The 12,222-nt window shown below is 36.2% G+C and overlaps 1 protein-coding gene across 2 annotated transcripts in view; it reads right to left on the reverse strand.

Annotated features, from left to right (window-relative positions):
• LOC110956425 (inactive dipeptidyl peptidase 10-like) overlaps window positions 1–12,222 on the reverse strand; it is a 64,659-nt gene that overhangs the window by 23,409 nt on the left and 29,028 nt on the right. For both annotated transcript variants that reach the window (XM_022201899.2, XM_022201900.2), the window contains exons 4-8: window positions 7,627–7,721; window positions 5,763–5,837; window positions 2,542–2,594; window positions 2,339–2,420; window positions 1,106–1,226 (exon numbers count right to left, since the gene is read on the reverse strand). In XM_022201899.2, coding sequence (XP_022057591.2) covers window positions 1,106–1,226; window positions 2,339–2,420; window positions 2,542–2,594; window positions 5,763–5,837; window positions 7,627–7,721 — 426 coding nt within the window. The remainder of the gene's footprint in view (window positions 1–1,105; window positions 1,227–2,338; window positions 2,421–2,541; window positions 2,595–5,762; window positions 5,838–7,626; window positions 7,722–12,222) is intronic.

Here is a 12,222-nt window from a genome sequence, read left to right on the forward strand (position 1 = left end):
CATAACAAGCTGTGGCTTCTCGTTGTGCAACCAACACGAAACAAAAAAAACAAAAGATTTAAAAGCACACTCTTAAGTTACTAAAAATGGAGCTGAGTGTTTGTGGATTTTTTCCTTCTGATCCCACATTCGCAGTAAACACAGATTAATGGGCTTACATCCAACAAAAGTGGGAGAAAGTGCAAAAATATACACCTTTGGAAATTGAAAATATTTACAAATTTAGATAAAGGCTGGCAATTTGACAATGCAGTAAAGAATACTTAGACAGTAATTATGCAGATGAAATACAACTAAAATCTCATGGAAATAACATTGTACTTTTTAAATTAAAAGCCATAAATTCCATTTTTATCTGTATTTATTACATGTAGCTCAGACTTTCACTGCATTTAAAGGCAGACAGATGCTTTCTTTGGCCAGAATCAAACTCTAAGGTGTTAAAAATGTTTTTAAAAAATTATATTTTACAGTAAATCATTTAAAAACCTATGTTTAAAGGCAGTTTTCTTTATTCTGTTCAAACTCTCAGCTATCTCTTCCCTTAAGTGTAAGAATTATTATTCACAAATACATAAATATTGATTTATTTTTGCATAAAAAGGAAGAGGTAACAGTGCCCGTTTAAAGTGCTGTGAAAAAAGAAAGAAATGAGATGCATGTTTTGGATATTTTTTCCTTTTTAAATGCTTCCTCAGATTTTGTCATTCCAACAGCCTCAAATTTCATTGTGGAAAAAGATTATGCTGAAAGCGGGTCAATGAGTAAATTGATTATCATCATCATCTTGGAAAGTATTTAGAATTTTGAGCCAAACTTTCACAAATATCCACATTTTATCCTATTAAATTTTCAGGTAAATCAAAGACAGTCGAGAAGAAACTGTTCGAACATCTGATGATTTAAGATGGAATGACACCATTGGTTCTGCAGGTATCAGACCATAAACCAAAGTGTTAAAGAACTTCTCATGCTACTATAACAGTCGGATTCATCCTCCATCCATTCATGTTTGATTCATGTGTATTATTAAAGAATAAAACTGCATCTTTCAGTTCCTAAAAATCCCAAATACCTCTAAAAAAAAAAAAACAAAACAACTCACCTTCGTAGAGCCAGTCAGTGACTCCATTGAAGATGACTCCCTCCATCCCAGAGGAGGTGATTCTCAGCGAGTTACTCCTCACATCCGACTGGTAGTAAATATTATTCTCAAAGATGTAGATCTGAAGAGAAAGACGAGACAAAACATGCAAATTTACTTCATTGGTTTTCGCCTCTATCCGCCGTTTTTCTCCTCTCTGCCGTCACGCTGCCTTTTTTGGTTTTATTTGTCCACTTGATTTGTTTTTCTTTTTGATTTCCTCTCTGATGGGAATCCCTTTTTTCTTTATATTAAAGCTCCCACTTCAGCCCTGCGCGCGGTGTTTGTTCTGTCTCTTCCATCAGTGTTTTAATATTTGCATTTGCAAATACAAACAGGATCAGTCTGACATCCTGCAGCCTCACCAATATCCTCTTCAGTTCAGTTTTCTCCTGCCGTTACAGAATTTCCACAGCTCTCTTTTCAATATTTCAGAGGCACAGCAGCCAATTTTATTACCTGTAGCACATAAAACCCTTCCATAGACATAAATGATGCCAACATCAAATAAATAAGACATCCTGTTTAGGAGCAGCCCGCTCTTTATTCAAGGTCTTAATCAGGGCAGGTGTGTGGGTTTAATCGCTTTCTGTGGCTTCAAATAGAACTTCTGCAGCTAAAACATAAACAGCGGGCAATAAAAAAGTGTTTGTTTGGTCTCCAACTAAAAATATTGGAATAAACTGGATGTGTTTACCCTCCAGTCATGAATGATGTGGTTGTCTGTTACCTGAGGCATTGTGCTAAAAGTTTAAATTCTCACTTTTCTTTTTAGTCTTTTGCACTATTAGGTGGCATTACAGAAGAACACTGAGTTTTCGGCTTGTATCTCAAAGTGCTGCATTTACACAGGCGTTAAAATGAAAGCAACGCCCAAGACTCTTTCTTGCAAAGTAAAGTCGGGGTATTATTAAGAAAAGCACCTCCTCTGTCGGCTCTACTTTCTTGGTTCAACTAATAAGTGCGAGGAAGCAACCTGAGAGTAATATAATGTAAAAATGTGGAATTAAATACAGACAAAAGCAGACAGACGAGGCACAGCGTGGACGTCAACAGAGCCTATATTGCATTAAAAACAATCGCATCATCGGCGCCGATCCCACCGGAGCCTCAATGCAGCATGAATTTATAAAAGGACGGCGAGGAGATGGAGAGAAAGGATCAGACTCTGTAAAAACAAACAGTCGGCCTCACCAGCTGCTGTCCTTGTCTTCCCCAGGATGCATGTTGGAGGACTGCGTTGTGGACCTCCGGAGGGTTTAGCTCCCAAACCTCCCTATAAAAAAAAACAAAAAAAAACACCATACATAGAAATATAAATATATATATACACCAACCACCATCTGTTTCTGAACGCATCAGAGAGCAAACAGTGATGAAAATCCAAACAGGCTCACCTCGTGTAGATGTTGTAGACGATGTAAGACGCCGTGTACGAATATCTGTACATCTGCAGCCAGACAGTAAAACCCATCACACAGTGCAAACACCCATCTACAACCGATACCTCGAGGAAATGTCACCGTCTGAGTTCAGAAAACAATCAAAACTTTCTCTTTTTTAAAGTCTGGTACACAGAGCAACTCAATGCATTTTATTCAGCTGATGTTTAGCTATAATATATGGTGCTCTAACAGTTACTTCATTCAAATATCATTTTATGTCGTCCCTGCTTGTGCCACTTGTTTAACTACAGTATTTATAACACTTTAACAGATACAGAATCGGTATTTAAATCACATCTCAAGTCGAGTGTGAAGTTAAAATGTTGAAAATTGTAAAAATGACATTAAAATTGAAATGTTGCACCAGAAAAATGAAATACTGTACATTATGTCGACACTTCAATGTGCAATCCCGATTTGTCAAAATAAAACCAGAGTTAAAGAAAGACACATTTTGCTTTTTTGAATGAAAATGAATCACTTAGATAAATCTAGGGATGCCCAATATTGCCTTTTTTGCCAAAAACCGATATGCTGATATCGTCCAACTCTCAATTTCTGATTCCAGCATCAGCCGACACCGACACATGTGGGCTTGGAAATAATTCCAAACCACAGACATGTTGATAGTCAGGCACAGCAAGCTTGTTACTGCAGCCACTCTTGTTTGCACGCTTCACGACAGTTTGATGATGTGCGGTAAAAGCCAGCGAAATCCACGCATTTCTTTATTGACAGGCAAAAAAAAAAACGATATTGACCGATATCACATTTTCATGTTAATATCGGGGGATATCCCTAATAATAATATATGGTCTATTTACTATGAACGCAGCATTTTCAATGTCACTATCATAGTTGTAAAAGGATTTTTTGGGCCTTTTTGGATAAGTCAGTGACGAGGCAGACAGCAAAGTGGGGAACTGTTAACTTCTTTAAACCGACAATTCAGAAACGTTTGTTACCTTGCTAACATGTTTCGACAGCTCCTGCTGTCTTCCTCAGAGCGTCATCTGATGTTTGGTGACGTGTCCTTTTTTATCACGTGGTCAGTTTGACAGATCTGTCAAAATCTGTCAAACTGACCACGCCTCCCGGTGGTCTCCGGAGGATGGTGTCCCAAGTGTGCGAGAGGATGTAGGCCCCCTCGTCCCAGTTCATGGTGTGGCCCGCCCGCTTCCTGATCTCAATGGCTTCCCTGATCCATCGTCTGCTTATTAGTCTCCGAAGTGATAAACTGACCACGTGATAAAAAAGGACACGTCACCAAACGTCAGATGACGCTCTGAGGAAGACAGCAGGAGCTGTCGAAACATGTTAGCAAGGTAACAAACGTTTCTGAATTGTCGGTTTAAAGAAGTTAACAGTTTCATATAGTGTATAGCGACAAAATGAACTTAATACAACTAGCAAAGTGGGGAGAAGAACTGGGGAAGACCTTAAGTAAAGGAATGAGCTGGAAACGAACCCAGGCCACTGTATCGAGAACTATAGTCCCCGTTCATGAGGCGCCCACTCAACCAGTTGAGCCATTTGTTTGACCCCGTAATGTTTAATTTTTGTGCAGAGCAATCAAATCAGAAGGAAACTGACATTCAGTGTCAGTCACAACAGGAAGTGCACCAAAATGACACATTTACACTCAACACACAAGCATGATACCCACTTTCTCTTCACTACATCATTCCTTTGACTCATTCTTGCAAATCCCGATTCTCTTTCAAACACGTGAGAAATTTCAGTCACCAAAAATGCTTCAGATTCATTTAAATCTGCTTCGTCTTCCAGCTCAATTCCACCGTGCCCTCCGGCCGCCAGCTAGTTTTTGCTATTTTCATAACATTTGCATATTCATGATGACCACCTACTCCAGCTAGCTCCAGGTCCACCTCCAGCCAACATGGGAACTGATGGATAATGCCAATTTCCTGATGCTGCATCTTTACTGTGAACAAGCAGCTGGAGACCCACGAGTACCGCCTCAAATCCTCTCAATGCTGAAGTGGGAAGTTCAAATTTTCAAATACTTAATGAGGGAGGAGATGGAATACAGCGGTTTTATTAACTAGGAACCATCTCAAATATATAAATAGAATCTGTATGGCTCCATGAGGCAATCGGATTTATTGTACATCCTCCGAAACAAATCCAGCCCGTTTTATTTGCCGTTTATAAAAAGCTTCTGCCTCGCTTATTGAACTGTGCTTTGTGCATCTTGCACAGGTGATTTCCCTTCGCGAACTGAGAAAAATTCAATTGAGAGCGAGCAAAGAAATCTCAATAAGTGATACTTGTACTTTGAGGGGGATGTCACGTTGCCATAGCAACAAATAAAACTGTAGCTCAATCAATTAAGCCTGAATATGTCTTAGGGGAGGGAAATGTGTGGAAAATAGAAAAATAAAGGAAATCTATGTTCCTACACATCAAGGAGGGCTTTTTTAGGATGTATTTTTTGTGAGAAGCTTTTAGACAAAGATGTGGTTTTAACACGTCAATCACTGCAGAACAAACTGCAGGACGCGCAGACGTCCTCCTTTTGGTTTTATCAGCTGCTGCAGCGTCTCTAAGCCCGAGCCTGGATCCATCTGTTTGCAAACAAATCTAAAAATCTATAGAAAGCCTTCTGAGGATGACTGACAGAAAAACACACAAAACACAGAGAAAATGAACAAAGTAAAAATGAACAAGGACACGTGCAGAAAAGCAGAAACACAGCTAATGACTCCACACCTGTTCAGAAACTGCGTTTGTGTGCATCCCTCAGTCCAGCCTCCGACTTTAAACCATCCAAAGCATCAAAGCCTATCATTCCAATTCATGCCAATTCCCGCTGCTTTTAAGACAAAAAAAAAAAAGCAGCCGAGTGCTCATCAGAGAACAGAAGAGAATAAAAAAAAAAAACATCCCAGGCTTGTAGCTGCAGGCCACAGTTCATGTGAGTTTGTGTGTTTGGTGCATGTAGATGAGTGAGGACAACACTCTTGTGTATTGCACAGCGTAAATGCCAGCCTGCCAGGAGATAAAACAAAAGGCTGGAAACGCTGAGGAAGAACTCCAATCACAGCCTGCGTGGTTGTGAAGATGCAAATCAAAAAACACCAGCTGTTGTGTGTTCCTTATGCGACGCTGTTCAGGTGTTTTTGATTCAAGTATTTTCCTGTGTAACTCACCGGTTTGACGTCGTATGCGAACAGCGCGTACTTCAGATCTGCAGACAGCGAGTACTTTGCCACCTTGAAAGCCACCTAACAAAAAATGTAATAATATAACTGAACCATGATGGATGTCACTTCTCTTTTCAGATATTGTGCACAAATAAGACACAAACTGAAGCAGCTCAGGTTGCATAATGAATGATGCTGCTCAGCTGCAGTTTAGCAGGTTAGCATTTAAACATGTATCTCAGTAGCAAAACTGCATTACTTCCTATCAGATTCATTGTAATCACCAGCTATCTCTTATAATTAGCATTCATGTAAACATCTAAACCCAAACAATTTCAAAAGCTAAATTTCCATAAACAGAATCAAGTTTTTATTCAGGCCCAAAATGTATAAAAGCTCTTACAATCTGAAAAAAAGTAAACAAAGGGTTAAATATTTGCTGTAAGAGCAAAGAATTGGATCTTTAAATGATATGATTTGTATTTAATGGTTTGATATTTTCCTTTTCTGTGAACTAACATCACTCACATTTCCAGCTTCCATTCAACGACAAAACAAGCAGCTGGTAAAAGCTAATGTGGCAGCAAAAGGCCAGAAAACCACGAGGAAACCACAGCAGGTTGGTGGACGAATATTTGACAGAACAACATTTTAACATCATTTCTAGATTCCAGTGTCTGTTTGGTGCCCATTACTGTGTCTTTTTGCTTGATTTTTTTTTGTGCAGTAACATGAAAAACGTCCTTTAAAAGCTGTGCGGCCAGGCAGCGAACGCTCACTTTTGTTTGCTGCAGCTGGTGGCATTTGCAATTTTGGAGGAGGTCAAACTTCCAAACTATGAGGCCACTTCTGCTTTTTTTTTTTTTTTTTTTTTTTTTGATTTCGCTCGAATGGTTTGACAGGCTTACCGTGTGGGTACAAATCCAAAACAAATCCTCTTATGTAACCACTGAAACTACAAGCTCCAGCAACACAGGGAGACTCTGTAAAACGCATTGAAAGATGAAAGAAATAAAAAGGTTCATATGAGGACTAAAATGGTGCAATTAGAAAGAAAACTGCTAAATTTGGACTTATTTTGATAAATATAATAAATATTCCTGAGCAGATTTTATTAAATAGCAGCTACAAACACCATTTTATATTCCTAGAAGTAATGCAACTGCAGAAGATGATGATAACTGTTGATTCATTTTAGTTTTCTCACCAAATAAGGTGAGCTGAAATGAGGAAACAAACCCTCCTCACAGAGATCTCATAGCATTGTGATTCTGCAGATGAAGGAATGTTAAATGCTGTTTCCTGATCCAATCAGAGCTCCTTCAACAGCATTAATAGCCAACAACAGCGAGGTCAGGAGGCAAAATCCAACACTTACTGTATGTCACTTCTAATGCAGAAAGATTTCTTTGCTTTTCACTAAGTTTGCATGCAATTTTTAAAGATTTTCAACATTTTTTTTGTATTTTAAAGCCACAAAAATTTTTGAAAGTGACAAATACAAAGTGTTTTTTTGTGCATCTTTTGTGGATAATTTTGTGATAGACCTGAAAATCACACATGATTTGTTCAACAATCGTTTTTGCAGTTTCTGGCTGATAAATGGTGTAATTTTGGTATTTTTTTTTAAAGATAACATGCCTCTCAAGTCATTCTAACATCTATGCTCTAAATTAGAGAACAAAAACACACATGTGCTTCTATTCTGTTAACACGAATAAAAACATAAGTCATTAATGATCAGTGTGACGGTAATTTAAGTGCTGCAGAAGCTCAGTGTGCATATTCATAAACAGAAAGAATGGAGGGGGAGTTAATATCAGCTTGAAATGAAAACATTTGAACATTTTAAAGGCGATACCACACTTACAAAAGTGCTGTTGGTCAGAATGACTTCAGTCTCGTTCAGGACAAAGTCAAACTTGATGACGTGACCGTCTCTGTTCCTGTACACCACCTCTGAATCTGAAAGAAAAGAAAATTACACAAAATACAGGTTTATTTAAAAAGAAAAAACAGGAGCAGCTTGTATAAAAGTTACGGAACTAAACAGTGAAGTGTAAAAATAAGAAAACACCTAAATAAAGGGTCTGATAAATAATAATCAATGTGAGTAAAAGGAGTTACGGTAAATAGACTATTACTATAAAAGTTTACGATAAATATATTTATATTGTTACGTATTGATTTTCATGTCTGCAGTAAGTCATAAGCCAATGTGTTTTGTGGATATGTGCAGTTTTGGCCTTTTTATTTCAGGGTTGGCATGTAATTTCTTTTTTTTTAGCAATTTTTTTTAAAATATCTGTAATTTTAGTATTTATTAATTTTCAATCTTTCCTAGATAGATTTTTTTTTTCTATCAAATATCACTAAATATATGGAGTCACAGGAGTGCCACATTAAAATATAAATAAATTAATAAATTAATAAGGAAATATAAAGAGAAATAAATAAATAAATGTGAAATTATAAAGAGAATTAAATAAATGTGGAAATGTAAAGAGAAATAAAATAAATACATAAATGTGGAAATATAAAGAAAAATAAATAAATAGGAAAGTTTTGTCTTTGCTTTTACCTTTTGTTTTTTCCTTTTATTTATGTCTCTCTTTATATTTTCACATTTATTTATTTATCTCTCTATATTTTCACATTTATTTATTTATCTTAATATTTCCACATTTATTTATCTATTTATTTATATTTGATGTGGCACTCATGTGACTCCATATTAATATCTGTAGATTTAATATAAATACAGTAAAAAAAATAAAATAAAAAAAAAGTATTCCACAGTGACATTGGGAAAACAAACATTTGCAAAAATACAGATGCAGTTTTGCTTTTATTGAAGGATAAATTAGTACTTTTTCAGTGGTTTCACCAGTTATTGTTTTTTAATGTTAAAGTGTATAAAATGGCACTTTAATTTCCAAAAATATCTTTCACACAACAGCACAAAATGCTACACTTAACTTAAATACTGTAAAATATCTATATATAGATATAAAACCTGACTTAATGTGGATGTTAATGTAGCCAGATTTAAAGTTAACACGTAAATAAATGGTTATTCTGTGATTTTACTAGTAATTATGTGCAAATTAACAAAATAGGGGAACATCTGTTTGACAGTGTTGGGATGAACTGAGGTGTCCACATACTTTTGGTCATGTCTTTACCATTTTATCTGTATTTATTAGCTCCTGTGTTGAATGTTGAATCTATTAGTATTGCTGTATTGTCCCCACATGATTTATTTATTTTACATAATGTCACCATAAATAATGCATCATTCCTGCTGATTTATTCGCTGGGCTCTCTGCTAAACATGAAGCTCGTTTGTACAGACCTCATTAGCAGTCAGGTATGACGAGTCGAGCGGCTTCATCCACAGCTGATTACACTCACGCTGCGTTATGTAAGACGCTGCTTCTGCATCTCTGGTTAAAACCCCGCAGAAACACGTTAACCAGACTTTAAGATCACACGACGTAAACAGCGGCCTCATGAATAATTCACCAGACACGTTCCGGCTCCAGAAATGATCGCCATACACAAAAGGAGATTACGTGGTTACCGTGGCAACGTCAGGACTCAACGTAGCGTCCATAATGCTGCCGATGTCTCGAGGGAATCAGAGCAGTATGGAATAATCACTGTAACACTGTACAGTCTGCAGCAACATAAAGTCCTGCACCTCTATAGGAGCAGAACAGCCATGAAGGAGGAGAGGGAGCCGTCAGATGATGCAGAAAGAACGACATAAATCATAAAAAAGGAAAAAACTAAAGCTGATTTCTTCAATTTTGTTCCATAAAAATTAGAAAAACCTGAAATCAACATGTTCAACATTTTTCCGCTGCTGTAATCATCCCTGGAAAAAAATTGAGGACTCCACACACTGCAGATATTTTACTGTTCTCTAATTTCTTTCCGCACGGCTCTGTACCTAAAAACCTGCAGTTCAGCCCAAAAGTCCCTGATTTTTTGTCACCTCACTGATGTTCACAGCAAAGTCAAGCATGGCTTTTTGGTTGCATCAGGGAGCGCAGAATATTTTGAGTTTGGCATGAATGTGTTTTAAGAAACTGTTAATTTTTCACAAATTTTTGAATGAAATAAGTAAAGTGATCTTATGCTTAGATTTGGTCCATTTTCCAAAATTGTTCTCTTCTTAATTATATAATCTGTAAAATTATATTGTTTTCTGATTTAAATACAGCAAAAGAAAAAACATTCTGTCAAGCATTGTAAATAAATGACATACTACTTAGAAAATTACTCATTTTTTTATCTGACATTATATATTGCTTTTTTATGAATTTTCAACGAGACATGGAGAATAATTGATTTTACGCTGAGATTTGGTCCATTTTCCAAAATTTTCCTCTTCTTAATAGACAGTTTTTCCTTGAAATGCCTAATATCTGTAAAATAATTATTTCTCTAATTTAAATATAACAAAAAAAGATCGTATTTTTGCACAAAACATTGTAAAAGAATTACTTACTTTTTGTAAAATTGCCCATTTTTGATCTGGACGTTATTTGAAGTTTTTAAAAATTCTACATTGATCCCACCTGAGTCACGAATATCTGTATGTTTGCTCCAAGAAGCTCAGAATTTTGCGTTTTTGACAGAATCTCATTCAAGCAAATAGATCATTTTTGGTGAATTTTTAACGAGACGTGTGGAATAATGTGATTTGAAGGAAATGTCACAATTTTGGTTCATTCTCCAGATAAAAACCGTAAAGTCACAAGTGTAGTTCAGGATAAAACGGTTGAAAATCTGACTATCTTCATCTTCTGTCTCTGACAAATGGTGTCGTTTGGGGATTTTTAATTTGCTTTAACAGCAAGCCTCAAAAGCTCAGAGGCGACAAATAGACAATAGCATTTAGTGGCTCACCGGTGTGTCTTTAAAAGCGCGTTTCATTTGATTTACATGCAGCGTTTCAGGCTTCATGTGTGCAGCTCAGCAACATATTTCTGCCAAGCTCAGGCCACTGGTGTGTTTGTTTTGTTTCCTAATGAGGCCGAGAAGAAATATTATTCAGCCGCACATCTTTCATTTCTAACATTTAGATTCCCCAGATGTGATTTGGGAGTTTTATTGTCATTTTCCTGCTTTGTTTCCGCTCCGAGAATCTATCCGGTGATAATTAGAGATACGATGCCAGCGTCTCTGCTGCTAAATTACTGCTGAACTCGCACGTTTGAGAGAAGAAACGAGTCGCAGGTTGACAAGGAAGCAATTTTCCACCGTGTTTGAATTACAGCCGGAGCAGCTCCAGGGGAACCGGCAGTAAATCCAGAGCCGGACCCTGGACTCCCATCACACCTGATGCGCTTTAGATTTACACAGACATCATGCTCCCAGTTTGATTATCCATCTGAAGCTAACAGTTAATGGGATGCCTGACCCTGCTGGGCTCACATTCATTACAGCACAAACCAGCAGCTAACTGGTTCCTGCATGTCTTCATTATTCATCCACTGTCAGAGGAGTTCATTGAGAAATGAAATAGCTTCGTGTCCATGCCAGCAGCAGCCAACATCTGCAGCTCTATTATTGATCCTGTGTGTTCGATCAGTTAAACCAAGTGAAGAAAAAAAACAAACAATAACTTCTCAAAGCTGGAAATTCATCTACATTTAAATAATTAGAATAAATGAGCAAAAAATTCAGTTATTATGCAGATACTTGCCATGAATTGAAAGAAAATTCTATGAATGATAGATTATTTTTTAATGGTTAAAAAAATATTTAAAGACTGAGTTTACTGGATACCACTGGATATATCTGAAATTTAACAACTGAAGATCTGCAAAATAAAAATCGATTTCAAAAATAAAGCTTAAAACCGTTTAAAACATATTTTTTCCTCTGTACACTAAAAAAAAATGATTTTTTTTTTACTCGGTGTTACTACATGTGACCTGTAATTTAACAACTTAATAAAAAATATTTAAAAAATACTGTTAAAACAGTTTAAAACATCCATTTTTACTGTGTACAATAAAAAAAAGATTATTTTTACTCGATATTCCACATTAGATATTGTCAGCAATTTAACTGAGAAAATTCGTAAATAATAATTATAATAAGAAAAAAAATAAAAAATTGTTAGAAACTGTTTAAAACCTACATTTTATTGTTTACACTAATATATATATATATATATATATTACTCAATATTACTGAGAAAATTTGTTATGAAAATAAAAAATTCAATTGGAAAAAATACGCTTAAAATACTTCAGTTTTTACCGAGTATAATAAAAATATTTTTTACTATACATTACTAGATATTGTCTGTAATTTGCTAATATTCCTAAAATTAAAATCGATCCAGTGAGTTTCTGCTATGAGAGATTGAACCAGCAGCGTTACCATAATGAGAAGCAGCAGGAGCAGCGATTGCATGATGATTACGTGATGTTTACGTGACGATTAC

This window comes from Acanthochromis polyacanthus, chromosome 22, assembly GCF_021347895.1.
Source record: "Acanthochromis polyacanthus isolate Apoly-LR-REF ecotype Palm Island chromosome 22, KAUST_Apoly_ChrSc, whole genome shotgun sequence".
In the NCBI taxonomy this organism is placed as follows: Eukaryota; Metazoa; Chordata; class Actinopteri; family Pomacentridae; genus Acanthochromis; species Acanthochromis polyacanthus.